At 42.7% G+C, this 18,324-nt stretch overlaps 1 protein-coding gene across 1 annotated transcript in view; it reads right to left on the bottom strand.

The window, feature by feature from the left end:
* LOC111150628 (maestro heat like repeat family member 9) overlaps positions 1-18,324 on the bottom strand; it is a 158,161-nt gene that overhangs the window by 33,807 nt on the left and 106,030 nt on the right. The window contains exons 11-17 of the mRNA XM_022508117.1: positions 17,596-17,750; positions 15,110-15,275; positions 13,863-14,005; positions 12,775-12,912; positions 10,981-11,101; positions 3,050-3,187; positions 706-882 (exon numbers count right to left, since the gene is read on the bottom strand). Of these exons, the coding sequence (XP_022363825.1) occupies positions 706-882; positions 3,050-3,187; positions 10,981-11,101; positions 12,775-12,912; positions 13,863-14,005; positions 15,110-15,275; positions 17,596-17,750 (1,038 nt within the window). The remainder of the gene's footprint in view (positions 1-705; positions 883-3,049; positions 3,188-10,980; positions 11,102-12,774; positions 12,913-13,862; positions 14,006-15,109; positions 15,276-17,595; positions 17,751-18,324) is intronic.

The following is an 18,324-nucleotide window of genomic DNA, read 5'->3' as shown; positions in this document are numbered from 1 at the left end:
TTTTAAAAGATTTTATTTATCAGGGAGAGAGAGTGAGCACAAGCAGGGTGAGAGGCAGGCAGAGGAGAAGCAGGCTCCTCTCTGAGCAAGGAGCCTGAGCGAGTCTGGGTAACAAAACCCTGGGATCATGACCTGAGCTGAAGGCAGATGCTTAATCCACTGAGCCACCCAGGCGTCCTGATGAAATACCCAGTTAGAGTTTTATATGATAATAACAAACACTGGGGGCATTAACATGTCGTCTCTAATGCCCATAACACACCTGCTACTCTCTCTATTTTATAGGTGGGGAGACCAGAGCATAAGGAACTGAATAACCTGCTTAAGATTTCCCGGCTGGGAAGAGCCAGACTAGGGATTTGAACCCAGGCAGTCCAGAGCTAGGCTTAGCCGAGATAGAGCCCCTAAGCTACATACATTCCCTCTTTCCTCCAAAGACAGAGGATGCTCTTTGATTCTCCTTTCTTATGGACAATTTTTCCAGCTTCTCATAGTGTAGTTATATATATGTATATAGGTATATAACTATATATATAGATGGTACTTATTTGACTAATATTGTCATCTCTGCAGAAGAAATGGTAGTTCTGCACAAAATGACTATCTTCTGTTGATTTCTTTGGAAATGTAATAGCATTGCCTCAGCTGGGGCTTCCGCTTAACTATCCAACTTAGTGATTTCACATATCTAACTGTGTAACTCACGTGGTCCATCAGGGGACAGTAGCTGGAAGCAATTCTAGTACACAGAGAGGAGTAGGTCACCTTGTCCAGTCTGACTAGAAGTCTTCGAAGGGTGATTAAGGCCCGAATTATAACAGTTTTGTCTTTTGAAAGGAAGGCATCCAAGACGGACTCCAACAAGCTGCAGACATTTTCTATCTGTATGTAAGAGGGGAAAAGGTTGGATTTTGGAAGTAGAAGGAGACGTGACGTAGCACTTGGCACACACACGTCTGGGTCTGGGCCGTGTGCAGTCGTGTGCCGGGCTTGCCTCCCAAGATGCGGTTGTCACATTGACAAAACTTCTGTGAGCTGATTGTTCAAGCAGACTCTCAAGTCTAGACAACGAACCGATGCTTGCTGGAGGCGAGGGAGGTGGTGGTGGGGGAAACCGGGGAAGGGGATTAAGAGTCGCTTACAATGAACACCGAGTAAGTCCAAACTTGCTGAATCAGCGCGCGGTCCGCCAGAAACGAGTGGAACACTGCATGTTAACTACACTGAGGTTACAATTAAAAAGTTACTATTAAAAAATAGTTTTGGAAAACTAGGAAGAAATAAAGCCAAGGTAATAAATACTCAAAACCCATCACTTCCTATTTTTTTTGCTTCTCTGGACTCTTACATGCCCTTGAGGCTACTCACAGGCATTATATCTGTCTGGTGGGAATATTAAATAATGACGCACTACCGGGCATCTCTCCCCAGTTCTGTGTTTAATGGTGTCCCTTTGATAGCTCGAAATGGCCATGGTGAGAGTACCCCAGAGCAACAGGTGTTGTTTCCGGAGAGCTGGCGGTGAAGCATTCACCAGCACGGCATGAGCAGGGTGACCTCTAAACCAGGTGCTGGTGACTCGTGTGGGCACGAGAGCCCCTGAGCCGGGTCATGAGACTCAATGGCTGATCCGAGATGACAGAAAAGAAAGTAAGGAAAAAGGCAAAAAGGAGACACCAAGGGAGAGAAGCAAATACCAGAAAGAGAAGAAGCAAAAGAAATAAAGAAATACAATTTGCCAAAATAATAGCCAGAGGCCTTGTGTTTGGCTGAAAAGCTGTCTTTACCAAGAGATAGTACGTGAACTCAGCCCAGCTCACGCTCCACTGTTTCCCTCTTACTCTCCTAGACAACCTTGACCCAGAATCTTCCTTGCAGTCATTAAAAACGTTGGGAAGAGTGCTAGACAAGGCAATGAATAACTCTGATACTAAAAGAATGTACACTGATTTCTGTGACTTATTTAAAGCGAACTGATCACGGCTCATTTCATTCTAAATGCCAAATGGGAGCCCAACGGACAGCCTTTGAGCTTTCAGAGACAATGTTGAATAGGTAAACAAGAGTTTATTATTAAACTTATTAAATCAACAATGATTTACAGAATCAGCATAATCCCATTATGCAAGGTGCTTTGGGATGGGTGAAACAGGTGGTGAGGCTCAAGGAGGCACTTGTGATAACAGCAGCACTGGGTGTTGCCTGTGAGTGTTGAATCACTCCGTTGTGCACCTGAAGCTAATTATACTGTTTGCTCACTGGAATTTAAATAAAAACTTAAAAAAAAGAATTTATAAGAGCATCACAAAACATGCTTAGATTTGATCTTCTGGGAAGGCAAGAAGTATTCACGCGACTCAGTAGGAAAGAGTGTAAGACTGTGGCTCTCAAGTTTAAGTTATTACGACCCCCTGGAGGACTTTCAGAAGCACAGCTTGGCCCCACCTCCATGACTTCTGAGTCCACAGCTCTGGGGCAGGCCTGACAATTCATATTTATACCAGTTTCTGGGAGGGGCTGATACTGCTGGTTCAAGCAGCACATACAGAGAACTCCTAGTGTAAAGTATCGTGTAAGCAAGGGCTCATGGTGGGCGTGGCTCTGAGAAGGATGCACCTGCCAGGTCCGAATATTCAGCAGAATTCGACCTGAGTTGAGAAGCAGACAAAAGTGAATGTGTACGGGTAAGGAGGAGTGGGCTGCGCGGAAGAAGAAGCTCGAGCGAGTGCTCTGGGATCGGAGTCAGTGTGGTCGCAGGTGTGTAGGTTGGAGGGAAATGAACTTCCGTGTGTGGTTTAGACTCCAAGAGTTTGTGTAGGACAGTGTCGGTCCATTCCAAGGGCCATGAATGATTTTCCAGAAAAAACAGAAACAGGGTGATTAAGCTCCTGAGTCTACTTAGCACACTGCCTCCATTCAACCCAGGCTTTGAAATTGTGTTAGTCTGCAGAAACGGAGACATAGCAGTGTGTGATCAGGAAGGGTCCTGAGCAGTGGGAAGCCCTAGACTGTGATGGCGGTGGCGTTCCCAGACCACACACTCACGTGCCTCATTGATAACTGGTGCCATGCTGGCGATTTTCTGAAGGCTCAGCTTGCTAACCGCGGGATTGACGTCATTGACCCAGTTTCTGAAGAGAACCAAAAATTCTTCTGGGAATGGGTCCTTGAAAAAATTATTCAGGATCTGAAAGAAAACAGTCGGTACGTTCATAAGCAGAGAAAAGGCTAATTCATGTTTTCTGCGTCAGTGATAAAAATGGAGACATTCTCAGTAAAACGGAAGCACAAGTTTCCCTAAAACTCCAGATACTTACACATATCCCCACACATATTTCTGTGTTCATAGTTTCTGTGTTCTCTGGAAGCAGAAGGAAGCAGTCATAGTAGGAAACACATGCATGTGTATTTTTGTACATATCTACAGTTGACCCTTGACAACACAGTTTTGAACTGTATGGGTCCCCTTAGATACGGGTTTTTTACAGCACAATGTTGTGAATGTATTCCTCTTCTTCATGATTTTTTAAAACAACATTGTCTTTTCTCCAGCTTCCTTTATTGTAAGAATATGGCATGTAATACATACAGCATACAAAATATGTGTTGATTGACCGTTTATGTTATTAGTAGTTAGTTTTTGGGGAGTCAAAAGTTGTATGTGGATTTTGGATGGTATGGGGTTCAGCATCCCAACTCCCATGTTGATTGGAGTTAAATATATGCATTAAATTTTTTTTCTCTCCATTGCTGGCAACTTAGTGACTCAATTTAAATTACCTCCCTGTCCCAGATTACAGTTAGGTAGTGAGTTCCTTGACAGTGAATGTTTATGTGTACTAGGAGGTACACTAGGCACAGCCTACTATGGGCCAGACATTATGCTAGTAAGTGGGAACACAGTAGTGAGCAAAACAGTCTCCATCCATGACCTTGTGGGGCTTATAGACTAGCAAGAGAGACTGATACTGTACAATAATTTTATACTACACTATTCTGATGAAAACAGAGTTGCTAATTGTGATCAGTACTAGGAAGAAAAGCTATAAGTTACCACGAAAACATCTAAAGCAGAACTGAATTTAGACTGTGAAGTTGTAGACTGAGTTAGAATGAAAAGATATTTAGATTTGGACTTGAAAGCAGAGTTGGCATTATCTAGATAAATTGTTTAGGGAAGATCTCCCCAAGGAGGGTAAGCCATGTGCAAAGGCCCTGTGGTAGATGAGCAGGGTGTGTCTGAACACTAGAAGGAAGGCCAGAGTTATAGGATGGGAAGGGATGAGAAGATTGGAGGGTAGTGAGGCTGGCAGACAGGCACGGCAGGAGACTCGGGATGCGGAGGCTAGGTTATGGAGTTTTCATCTTAAACAGCTAACACCCAAAATGAAGATATGATTACCATGAGGTTTTATGCATCTAGTAACTAGCAGCCAAAATATACATATTTTAAAATATCTTAGAAACACAAATGACAGTTTAGGGAAAAAATGTCAGGAATTTAAAATATTATTAAGACAGGTCAAGTACACAGAATAATAGAGAAGAAGAGAGCCAACAGTGAGAGGGAAGGGCAGATCATATATTCTTCTCAATTTCCAAACAACTTTCACAAAAATTAATTATCAGATCCAAAAAATCAATAACTTCCCTAAAGCAAATCATTTAAAAAGCACCTTAAAAAAATCATGATGTCTATAATAAAAGAAGAAACCAAGAAGAAAGTTTAAGTGGAAAAAAAAGCCTATAAGCACTTGAAAATTTAAAAAGAACTCTCCTCTATTTTGTGGATCAAAATTATAAACCAGAGAGGAAATCAAACATACAACAAAGATTACTGCAAAAACAATAAAACAACAAAAATAAAATGTTTCCCTGTGGTTGGAAGGAGAGGCCTAACTTCACTTTGCTTAAAAAAAAATGTTAAAAATGAATGAATTATTTATTTCCTGAAATTATGAGACATGAAATATCACAAGAAATGAGATTGAGCTAAAGAAAATTAGTGTAAGAAAATAATAAAGGTAGAAGCAGAGGTTATGGAATTGGGAAACAGAAAAACAGTGGAATTAGTCAATCTAATGCCTGTGCTAGAAAAAACATTCAAATAAACCAATGTGACCAATATAATATAAAAAGTAAACATAAAATGAGAAGTGAGAAAAAGGGTGTGAAATAGATTAAAACCTTCACAGGATATTGGATACTCTCTGTGTCAATGGCACCAGGATGTTTTGGGGCAGCTTTTCTATCTTACAGGCTTTGTCCCAGTCATGAGGCAAAGAAAATTAGATAATTGAAATCGATTAGGAACAATGGAAGACTGATGGCTACTGATGTGTTATTTCCAAATGTTATCAAGGTTAGCTCTTTCTGAGTGATCACACACCAAAACATAAAGGCATATTTTCTATTTACAACTAGTAACTAATCTGTGGGTGATAATTTGGTACTATGTGAATATTCTCCAACAATCTTTCACTTAAAAGTTTTAAAATTCGTTGGTAATTTTTTTTCTTTATTTAGTTACCACACTGGGGCTTGCAAAGTGGTAATTTTCCACGTCTAGCGTTCCCTCTACATTTACTGGCTGGCATCGTCTCTCTGTCTCTCTCTTCTAGCATTCCAGGTTTGAGTCCCACCAAGGACTCAAGCATTTAAATTTTTTTTCCCAACTTATTACAATTACTTGCAGTTACTCCTTCTTTTGATGCTAAATTTGGCCAGTAGGAGCCCTTTCAAGTTGGCTTTTGTGTCCTTTGACATAATGTATCTATCTTTGAACACTTCTTTGCTTGTAGAAAAACTAGATGTCCCAGGCTTATCTTATATTTTCTTGCCCCTGAAATCAACCATTTCTTCAAGGAGACAAGGTTCCTTTTAGTGAGTAATGATATTTGGTAACCATTATAAATGTGTACTAGAATGTACACATTGTTATTGGAATATCATGTCTTCTTGGCCTTTACTTGAAACTAAGAGTTCTTCTTCTTTTTTTTTTTTTTTAAGTCATGGGTTTATTTTGACAATGTTGATGTATTCAATTCAAATCTAACATAACAGAGTTTATGTTAACTTTTAATGCTTTTATGTTTGCTTCATCTTTTTCTTACCTGGAAAAAACTTTGTGCCAATAGTGTTAATATATTTATTTGCTTATTTGCTTTCTGCTGTATGAATGCATACCATAGTCTTAAAATTATATCATCACCTTACAATATTCATAAAACTCCTAAGTAAAAGTCAGTATTTTTTTATAGATTTTTTTTTGTCCTTAGGATATATCTCACTAAGGATGTATATAGTCAAAGCTCTATGTTTATAAGATATTTGATATCCTTTGCAAATGTGTGTGTGTGTGTGTGTGTATTTGAAGGAGAGAGAGACAGAGAATCATACAGTTCACTGGGAAAAATACTAAGATCATATTAGGTAAACAGGCAAAGGAGAGCTCAGATTATTCACAAAATGGAACTTTAAAGGCCAAGGCAAAACACATAATTCATGAAAATAATTTGACCAGAGATAACAATATGTTATTTTTATTTTTCACACATCAGGATCATATACCTAGAAAACCCAAGAGAATTAACCAAAATATTATTATATACAATAAAGTAGCTGAATTTAAGATAATACAGTTTAACTAATTTTCCTGAATATCCAACAATAATGAGCTTGAAAATTGAATGAAAAAGCCATATCTGGGAAAACAGTATGGAGGTTCCTCAAAAAATTAAAAATAAAAATACCCTATGACCCAATAATTCCACTACTGGGCATTTTCCCAAAGAAAACAAAAACACGAATTCATTTTTTAAATTTAAACTCAATTAATTAACATATAATGTATTATTAGTTTTAGCGGTAGAGGTCAGTGATTCATTAGTCTTATATAATACCCAATGCTCATGACATCACATGTCCTCCTTAATGCCCATCACCCTGTTCCCCCATCCCCCTTCCCCCTCCCCTCCAGTAACCCTCAGTTTGTCTCCTGAGATTAAGAGTCTTATGGTTTGTCTCCCTCTCTGATTTTGTCTTGTTTTATTTTTTCCTCTCTTAAATTCCACATATGAGATCATGTAAGAGTCTCTCTCTGATTCACTTATTTCACTCAGCATAATACCCTTCAGTTCCATCCATGTCTTTGTAAATGGCAAGATTTCATTTCTCTTGATGGCTGCATAGTGTTCCATTGTATTTATGTACCACATCTTCTTTATCCACTCATCTGTCGATGGACATCTGGGCTCCTTCCATAGGTTGGCTATTGTGGACATTGCTGCTATAAACATTGGGGTGCAGGTGCCCCTTGGGATCACTACATTTGTATCTTTAGGGTAAATCCTTAGTAGTGCAATTGCTGGGTCAGAGGGTAACTCTAGTTTCAACTCTTTGAGGAACCTCCATACTGTTTTCCAGGGTGGCTGCACCAGCTTGCATTCCCACCAACAATCCATGCACCCCTATTTATAGCAGCATTATTTACAAGGGCCGAGTTAAGGAAGGAGCCCAAGTGCCCATGCAGAGATGAAAAGGTAAACAAGATGTGATATGTATAAAGAGTGGAATATTACTCAGCCATAAAGAGATGAGATCTTGCCATTTACAACAACATGGATGGACTTAGAGGGTCTAATGCCCAGTGAAATAAGTCAGACGGAGAAAGACAAATACCATATTTTCACTCATATGTAAAATCTAAAAAAAAAAAAAAAAAAGAAATGAATAAACAGACAAAAAGCAGAATCAGATTCCTAAATGCAGAAAACTGATGGTTGTCAGAAAGAAGAGGGGTAGAGGGTTGGGCAAAATGGATAAAGGAGAGTGAGTGATACAGGCTTCCGGTTATGGAATGAGTAAGTCATGAGAATAAAGGCACAGCAGTGGGAATATAGGCAAGGGTATTGTAAGAGTGTTGCATGGTGACAGATGGCGGCTACACTCGTGAGCACAGCGTAACGTAGAGAGTTGTCGAATCAGTATGCTGTACACCTAAAACTACTATAATATTATGTGACGGCTATCTCAAGATACAAAACAAACACAAAAATCTATACCCCAAATCACATTTAATAAATTCAAGAACCAAAAAAAAGGCCACATTTGCACTAACAATTTAAAATAATATAAACTACTTAATTCCAAAATTAATATATAAGATTTATATGAATATGACAAAATATTGAATTTAAAAAAGCAAAATTATAAAAATACCAAATATTCCCAAGAAGCTCATAGCTTTAATTTAACTACAATCATAGTTTCAGTGAAAGTTTTTTTTTTCTTTTAAACCTAGCAAAATTATTTTAACGTGTGACTTGAAAGATAAATACATAGGAAAGACTAAAGACATTTTGAAGGGACTTGACAGAAAGTTGCTTTGCAAGACATTAAAATTTAATTGCAAGCTTCCCTAATTCCAGTGTGATCCTTGCACAGCAATGAGAAAATGAATGGACCTTAACAGTGTCACCCAGGGCAGACCCTAATGTGGGTGTGTGTCTGTTGTATGTCTATGAAATTAATAATGGAATTCATAAAGGTAGTGGCACCAGTGAGGAGTGAATTTAAGGCTTATTAATTACATGATGCTGGGATAGGAAGTTAATTATTTAGTGAAAACTTTAGTTTTAGTGAAAGACTATGGTGTACCTCGTACAACATTATATTAACTTCATGGGAAACAACATTGCATGTAAAAATTTACATAAAAATGTATAAAGTGGGGGCGCCTGGGTGGCTCAGCGGTTAAAGCCTCTGCCTTCGGCTCAGGTCATGATCCCAGGGTCCTGGGATCGAGTCCCACATTCGGGCTCTCTGCTCAGCAGGGAGCCTGCCTTCTCCTCCTCTCTCTCTCTGCCTGCCTCTCTGCCTACTTGTGATCTGTTTGTCAAATAAAAAAAAAAAATGTATAAAGTGAACAAATTATACATGAGTATTTATCAACTCTTTGGCCACAGTAGATTTTCTAATGCTTAATTTTTATGAAAGAAATCATATTCCATAAGCAAAAATAAAAGGCAAACAACCAACTAGGTACTGATTCTCGATAATCAAATGCATAACACATTTAATATCCTTCACAAAATTCTGTGGGTGTGTGTGAGAGAGAGAGACAGAGAATCATAGAATTCATTGAGAAAAACACTAAGACTGTCATAAGCAAAAGGGCACAGAAGAGATCGCGTTGTTCAGATTATGGAAATTTAATTTATGAATAGTTATATTTTTGAAATGTTCAACCTCTCTAAAATTTTAAAAATTGAGGACAAATCAAATCCCCCACAAGACATCACCTTTACGTCTCAACTTGGAAAGCTCATCAAGAGTAGCAAGAGTGCAGTGGGGGAAGCGAACCACGCGGGGAGTGCTGGTTGACCCTGCTTGCTGGAAATCAGTCTGGCCAAAAAATCCTTACCCTTGAGAATGTTTATACTCGTTAGTTCTTCTTTCAGATTCATGGAATCTACTAGAAGGAAGTAATCTAAAATCCTGAAAGGAAGAAGACTTAGGCACGAAGATGTAAACTCTCGTTACTTATGTCGGTAGAAAATTAGAAATAATATATAAATAAATGGTATGTTAAATACTGGCGGCTAACGAGACTAAGCTAAGGTAAAACATGCAGATCGTGTGCTCAGAACAACTAAAGGCCAAGTGATGTCATGGTGAGGCCACTCGTCATTGCTTGGTTCCTAGAAGGACAGGTTTACCACTCGCCAAAAGGAGTAATCACCATATTCATGATGAGAGAGGCCATTAGGGCTCATTAAACATCATCGGTCACATTAATAATGCTCATATAAATCTCATATTGTTTGTAAATTTCTTTTGAATATGCCATTTTGTGGGAGCAATCATGTATGTCATATTTAGGTTTACTTAATGTCTGAACATACTTAAAAGGGTGATACAATGAAAATAATGAGTCACATAATCAAAATCATGAGAGATTCAAATGGATTAAAGCAAGTTTGGCTGCATTACTGATTTTCTAGTGCAATGTCAGTTAAACGGATTATGTATCTTTCTGGAAACCTTAGAAGTAGGTAGTGTCGTGTATGGGTATGTCTTTTACAGTTTATTACCTGTTTTATTGACTATGAGGCTTGAAATTATGTCATATTTTTGAGACTATTTGGCATGACACCTTTGGTTAGTACCTTATTATGTATTACCTCTATGGAAAAATTAATAGTTGACTCAGAGAATTTCAACTTCTAGAACTTTCTACATGGCTTTTTTTTTTTTTTAAGATTTTATTTATTTATTTTACAGAGAGAGGGAGATCACAAGTAGACAGAGAGGCAGGCGGAGAGAGAGAGGGGGAAGCAGGCTCCCCGCTGAGCAGAGAGACCGACGTGGGGCTCGATCCCAGGACCCTGAGACCATGACCCGAGCCGAAGGCAGAGGCTTAACCCATTGAGCCACCCAGGTGCCCCTCTACATGCCTTTTTTAAGCAAAAGGAATTTCTCAATTTGCTCAACTCTAGTATAGCATTACAATCTATGGTGTAATGTTAATATAAATATTAATATATTCTATATTTTCATTTTACTTAGTTATTTGGACCATTTCTTTTTCTTCCTCCTAGATAGTCTGAAGTATCATTCAGATCTCAGGTATTATCTACTATCTTCAAGTAAACGTTGAGTGTACTTTAAATATTCCTTGGTCTACTGTATTTTTAATTAAAAAATTTTTTTATTATGTTCAATTAGCCAGCATATAGCACTTCACTAGTTTTTGATGTAGTTTAACAAGCCTGCAGAGATGTGTGAACCGGTACTACAGAAATAGTTAGTGTTTGTGCAAATCACATTTCTGAAAGACATGACAAAAGTTATCTGTCGTTGTCTTAACTCTGGGTAAGAATTAATATTCAGAGAGGGAGATAAAAAGATTGGAGGGTTGACTTAAGTTTGGATAAGGAATGAGAACCTGGCTGTTTGCAGTCATCTAATGAAACTTACTTCAGTGAGGAATATTACTGTGATGATACTGTCTTCTGACTGTCTAGGATCTTCCACCGAGAGCTTGTAGAGATAATGCAAGGTCTCTGGAAACTGTGGGAAGTTGTATTCACTGAGAGTTCTGTCATGGAGAGTAAGGCACTGAGTTAGCAAAGAGAGGAGAGTCTTCCTGCATCAGCCATGGCTAATGGTAGGAAAGAGAGAAGCATTATTCTCATATTTTACCTCCCGGATGAAAAAGAAAGCTATTTTCTAATATCTCCTAATCCAAGGTAAACTGGACCCCTTCCTGAATTCTACACAGACTCCAGGGAATTACAGACAGCTGGATCACGGACAGGGTCTCATTCGTTAACATCACTCCCCTTTCCCGTCTCTCCCCCGCTGAGCCCCACAGCGGAGGGTCCTGCAACATGACAGGCTCCTGCTGGACCGAAAGGACAGAAAATAGACAGTGCAAAATAAATGTCTTGGCAATCCAGGATGGCTGAATAGCTTTGTCAAGGTTTTAGACCAAGTCTTTCCTTTGAGTGATGTAATGAAGAAGAGAGTTTGGGACTACCCTGCTTTACTCGGGAGAAGTGGTGGGTCCTGATTCACAAAAGCCCTTCTGGGCAGTGGCCAGGCTCACAGTTGTCCTGACACTCCGGCCTGGACCGGATGTGACAGGACCATAAAAGTGGATGTGACAGGTTTTACTTTAGGACTCCAGGTTGGCATTTTAAACCAGTGCTTCTTAATCTTTAATAAATATACAAATTACCCAGGAATCTTGCTAAAGTGCAGATTTTGATTCAGTGGGACTGGAGTGGGCCATGAGATTCTTCTATTTTAAACTTCTAGGGGGTGCTGTTGCTGCTGGTCTGGGGACCACACTTTAAGGAAGAAGATCCAAAGATACTAAGGACATTGTGACACTTAACTAGTGGCCGCATATGTTCCTGGAATCTGTGTGTAAATAAAATGCCACTTGAAACACATGAAAGACCCAGAGACCATATAGACTCTACTTTCTGGGTTGGTTACAACTTTAAATGGTCTATTATCTTGTCAAATCTTCTTTTTTTTAAAAGATTTTATTTATTTATTTGACAGAGAGAGAGAGCACAAGTAGGCAGAGCAGCAGGCAGAGAGAGAGGGAGAAGCAGGCTCTCCGCTGAGCAGAGGGCCCGATGCAGGGCTCAATCCCAGGACCCTGAGATCATGACCTGAGCCGAAGGCAGACTCTTAACCGACTGAGCCACCCAGGTGCCCCCACGTCTTGATTCTTGATCAGAAAATCTGATCCCTGTAATCAGAAACTTGCTATTCAGTAAGGAGCTAACTAGGGGAGAAAAAACCCACCATCTTTTCTATTACAAGAAAAATAAAAGTTCTCCTTCATTGTACTTTCCAAATTTGTTCGTCTCATTGAGAACAGATTTTTACTGAACCCCTTTACAGTGGGAGCACATCTATGACTGTCTGATGCCTACAAAGCTGGGATCCGCTAACAGCAGGGGAAGAGAAAAAGCACATTTACCTCTAGTTCTCCATAGCTAAAAGGGGAACCTATTCTTTGGAGGGAGGATAACGGGATGTCTGTATCATCAAGTGGGAGGACCGAGAAAGAGAAAACTATACCAATAAGTAATAAGCCCCTAAAATAAGGGAATAAGTAGAAATCAGGGCAATTCAGATCGTTGGGGGGAGGGGGAAGTTGGAGTGGACACTGGCTGTGCTCACACGTGGCTTAGCTGAAGAGAGCTGGAGAAGGGGGTAGAGACCCAGCACGTGGCCGGGCCCCTTTCTTACTTGGCGACGAGGTAGACCGCGTGGTGGTGGAAGGGCGCGTGGCTGAACCGGCTCCAGCAGTTCTTCCTCTTCAGGGCAGCGTCCACCTGCTGCAGCCCGGAGCAGGTCAGCAGCACCCTCAGGGCGTCCTGGGCGTAGCTAAGGCCCCAAAGAAGAGAGTCACCACTTGACAGTGGCCTTCATGGAACCCAGTACCTGTGACCCGCCTTGGCACTGCGTCCGGGCAGGATGTTGGCTTTGGGAAGGGGCACGTGTCCAAGGAAAACAGCTTTCCCTGCCCGTCCTCTTCCCTGACCGACAGCGCGAGGGGCCTGGGGTTCGACTGAAACCTGGCGTGTGGGATCCTGGCGGGGGGGCGGTTGCTAGCGCGACGGCTCAGGAGCGGAAGGTGTTAAACGATGGGACAGTTTGCGCGAAGCGCCGGCCACTTTTCTGCTTCGGACGCTTTGCGCGAATAGGTCGGTTCTCACCGGCCCGGGCCCGCGTGGTGCGTCCGCTCGAGAGCCAGGGAACGGCTTAGATATCCTAATGGAGCGGGTCGTGCTCCGGACTCTGTGCGGTGCCGAAGTGCACCCCTGGCGAGGGCAAGTGCCCGGCGGTGGGTGCGCACGTCCCCCGAGGGCGGCGGAGCCAACGGGGTGTCTCGGGGAGAGGGAAGCGCTGCTCTCGTTGATGGGACGGGACTGTCGCCGTCTGAGGCCACACGCCCGTCGCCAGCCGCGAAGCGACCTCCCAGCTCACAGAGCACGTCGGCGCGCGCTGTTTCAACCTCGCAGCGGGTCCCCTGAGGTCGGACTTGGCGGCAGAGCGAGCACCGCCGCGGCTGCGGCTCCGACGCGTCTGCGGCTCCCCTCCCCCACCCCCGCGGCACCGCCCGCCCCGCAGCGGCACCGCGCTCTGCCCTCGCTGGGGAGGGCCCGGCGAGCCCCTCGGACGGAGGGATTCTGAAGGCATCGACCCTTCGGGGGAAGAAGACTAGTAAGTGAAAACCCTGCCCGGGAAGGAGCTCCCCGTGGACCCGAGGGACCGCAGAGTCCACAGCTGAAGCTTCCCTCCTGCTGCGTCGGGAAGGAGCAACCCGAGCTCACAGTGTCCTGTTCCCGGTCAGGAGCCGCAGGTCCCTGCTGTAGCAGAGCTGAAGCATGAGGGCCATCAGCAGCTGCGGGAACACCTGCGCCACCGCTTTCTTGTAGGAGCCCACGGGCAGCAGCGTGCACAGGGCCTGGGAGGCCTAAAGGGAAGGAGAAGAAGTCAAGGACGGAGCGTCCTGCGTCCACGCCGGCCGGCCTTAGTGAGGGGGGAGGAAGCACAGCCTCCCGCGACCCCTTGAAGGAGGCCCGCGCACGGGTGTTCATTCATCCCGTCACCGCCGCGAGGCCCATTTTGAGCCAGGAGCGGTGCCCAGTGTTCCCGGAGCTCCCGAAGCCCGTGCACGACCGCCTGGCTGCCAAAGCGGCGGGAAGCAAGGTGGTTCCCAGGGACACAACATCCCAGGGTCCCCTTCATCTGCGGCCATGAAGAAGGGTCCACCAGTGCCCCAGGTCCTCCCTGTGCTTGAACAACCCAGGCCCTGAGATATTGCCGAGGAGGCAGGCCAGGCCACTAACCGTCATTTGGCCGACGAACCCCCGTCTGGCCGTTCGCCACGTCCAAGAACCACCTGCCCCTCGCGTCGGGGAGCGTCACCCATTTCACTCGCACCGTGTCCGGTAAGACTGGAACTTACTCCCGCGAGGGCCGATTTTACTCCTCGGGAGATGTGAAATGTTGGGCACAAATGGCATTGGGCCTTCATATGCCTAGAAAAGTCTGTGTGGTCTAGTGGGTGGCGTTTCTCTGACACCGTCTCGGACCTTCACCTTTGCTCCCTTCTCTCCTGGTTTCTCTGCAGCCGCTGATGTACCAGGCAAGTTCTCATCACTACGGAGCTTTTGTCCTTCTTTCTGTCTAGAAATCGCCTGCCTGGAGAGTTGCAGGGATCCACTCCTTCACTCCCTGACTGGGCGTTGCCTCCACAGAGCGGCCTCCCCTGACCGACTATCCGAAGCCCACCCTGTCCCTTTCTTTTCCCCACATCACTAGATGTCTCTTCTCGGCTAAATATCATCTGACACATGACACACTTTTTCGTTCATTGTCTATGTTTTTTTACCAGAATGTAAGCTTCCTGACCAGGATGTGGCATATAGTTGGCACTCAATAAGTGCATGTTGGATGGATGAATGAATGAATGAAAGCCGGACAGTGTCCCGAAGTACGTCGGAGCCTGTGGGCAGACCGGGATTTTCACGGTCAAGAAATACCAGGACAAAGCCGTACTCCTGGTGTCACTTACCGCGACAGGCATCATATTAGTCGTGTCAAGAGAGAACCGCCTTCTTTCCTTGAGGCTATCCTGCATTTCTCCAGGCTTTCCTTTCAGTATCAACAAGATTGTCTTCAGCACGTGAGGGGCCACGCTCGACTCGGAACCTGCCGCGTGCCACATCAGGATCAAAGTGCTGCAAAACAGCCCCACCCCCGCCCCACCACAGTGAGATTCAGGCTGTTCATTTCCTACGTAATACTGTGTCACGAATCAGGAAAAGTGTTGGGTTTACATGTTTTATAGCAAAGAAATTGCAGACAAGTCGAAACCAAATTGATATGCTCATTTCCAAACGATCCCATTAATCTCTTGTCCTTGAAAACACAGGAAGGATTTCAGTGAGATTCTAACAGAAAACAGTCTGCAAGTTCACTTCCTAGCACATCTAAATGTCTGTCCAGGCCAGTGCCAAGAACTGATAAGCTTTCTCCATTCCATGCTCTGGTTCCCCCACCTTGTGATCTTGTTTATCCAGGAATAATGGAATATTTAAAAACTGGTATAAAAATACAAATTAATATAAATAAATATATCAACTTAAAAAAACAAATAAATAGAAATACTAAGCAAAAAACCTAACTATATACATTTAAAAATTAGAAAAGGGAATTTTTTAAAAATTTTATTTATTTGACAGAGATCACAAGTAGGCAGAGAGGCAGGCAGAGAGGGAGAGGCAAGCTCCCCGCTGAGCAGAGAGCCCGATGCGGGGCTTGATCCCAGGACCCTGGGATCACGACCTGAGCTGAAGGCAGAGGCTTCAACCCATTGAGCCACCCACACGCCTCAGAAAAGGAAATTTAAATTGAGCTCAGAGGAGTGGGCCCTTTTGTGAAATGTCACACATTTAATTAGCGACACAGGTGTCACGCACTAGAACCCTGGCTTCTCAACTCCCAGTCCCCTAGCTCCTTTCTACATGCCTGGCCATTCAAGATTGTATTATTGCTTATCTTATAAACTGCTACACACATCTGTGTGGGCATATTCCTGATCCCTTATCAATTCATGCTGGGCTCTGAACCTCATTTTATCGTCTCTCTGCATTTAGGTTCCTAATAGGGAGGCCTGGTCCTACAGAGCACAGACATACCAGCTTTTTAGAACCCATTATTCCACGGGTCCTGCCTTCTGGGCTCAGCTTTAGAACTTTGCTTAGAACCACATGGACATCCAGTCTCACATGCCCTGTATCATTCCCTTACCTCTAGATCGTACCTTCCAGGTGACCAGACATTCTCTCTTTTTCTCTGATTTAGCTTAGCTCCAAATCCTAGTCCTTTCTACCTCAATCCTCACCTACTGGTGCACAAGATCTGCTGGTGACCATTTTAATTAAACTCACCTAACTCTAATTATGCTTTCTCTCTGTACCTCCTCATTTCTTATTGTTCGTGTGGAGTCACTGGCAGCTTTTATCAATGTTGGGCTATTCCTTCTCAACAAAATGTTTGAAGGCTGGTAATATATTGCATACAGTGGTTTCTTACTTCCTGAATGAGAAGACACTGAGTCTTATGAAGATTTTTAATTTCCAGACGTCTTCTCAGTAGTAAAATACTTTGTACTTATGAGCTTCCCAAATAAATATAAGCTTTCAGTTAGGGGGGAAAAAAGTCAGTCGTATAATTGGTTTAGCATTTTGTGGACTTTGATGCCCTTTCACGGGAGTTAACTCCTCTAACCCATATAATTGCTGTATAGATAAAGAATTTTTCTCATCTCACAGATGAATTGAGGATCAAGGAGTTTAGAAACTTAAGTGGCTGGGAAGAAATTCAGACCCATTTGTTTCAGAAGCCTGAATCCTTTCCATAATGTAACTTCCTGCCTTGTGTATGGTTAGTAGTAAAGAAGTATTACTTTCCTTCTCAAGGTACAGATGATAGGAATGGGGTGATGTCATTTACTACTCTCTTCAGCTGTGAGTGAGGCTCATACTGTCCCACTGGCCCACACTGGTATTCTTTTCTCCTTAATATTTTCTGTGATCCTCAATCACGAATTTCAGATAAATAGCTAAGGAACAGCTACTTTTAATGTTTCATTACTTTGTTGGTGGGTGGAAGTACCTTACATCTGCTCATCATAAATGAGGGGGGGAAAGCCCTATAAATGTAATCACTTATGGGTAAAAACCCATCATCACTGTGAGGAGAGGTTGGTTCCTATGGGTTAGGCAGCAGAACACAATTTAAAGCCTCACATAAACAACAGTGACAACGACCATTTGTTGATGGTGTTTAATGTGGGTAGGTATTGTATGAGAATAGGAGGTATTGTATGAGAATAGGAACAAAGCGCATGATCCTTTTTACATTTTATGGTCATTCTAGGCGATGCAAAAACAGATACTCTTTTTCAGACAAGAAGAAGCCAGGCCTGACTTGCCAGCTCTGTCGGATTCTGGAGGCTATGAACAAACCCCCGTAGAAGGGGTGAGGGAGACTTACTTGTCTGCCGGGACTGGGTAATCCATAAGTTGGAAGACAACCTTCTTCGGTGAGGTGCGTGTTAACAAGGTGACAACCCGCAACATTGTGTGCTTCATAACGTGAGAAGGATTCTCACGCAGTTGCTTATAGATGGTGTCCACAATCTTAGACACCTGGAAAAGCAATTTAATAGGTCAACCAGAGCCTCTTTTTCCATGGCCACCTCTAAAGCGAGGCATTTCTTGGATGTAAGAATTCAGTCCTTCTCAGAATGGCCAAGACAGCAATTAATGCACAAATGAGCACTAGAGGGAAGCATATTTATGTGTGTGACTACACAATGTAAAACATTTATTGGGATGAGAAATAAGCCTATGCATTTATTGATAGTGGGAAAATACCCATTTTTTTAAAGTTTATTTGGGGGAAGGTAGACTTCCTTATTTAAGATATATAAGCTTAGTATAGAAAACATGTATAAAAAACAACATGGAGGTTCCTCAAAAAGTTGAAAATAGAGCTACCCTACAACCCAGCAATCGCACTACTGGGTATTTACCCTAAAGATATAAATGTAGTGATCCGAAGGGACACGTGCACCCCAATGTTTATAGCAGCAATGTCCACAATAGCCAAACTATGGAAAGAACCTAGATGTCCATCCACAGATGAATGGAGAAAGAAGATGTGGTATATATACACAATGGAATACTATGCAGCCATCAAAAGAAATGAAATCTTGCCATT

The sequence above is a fragment of the Enhydra lutris genome, unplaced genomic scaffold (genome assembly GCF_002288905.1).
Source record: "Enhydra lutris kenyoni isolate GAN:26980312 unplaced genomic scaffold, ASM228890v2 scaffoldscaffold24, whole genome shotgun sequence".
Lineage (NCBI taxonomy): Eukaryota > Metazoa > Chordata > Mammalia > Carnivora > Mustelidae > Enhydra > Enhydra lutris.
Note: the sequence above shows the minus strand (reverse complement) of the source record. Positions and strands in the feature narration are given on the sequence as shown.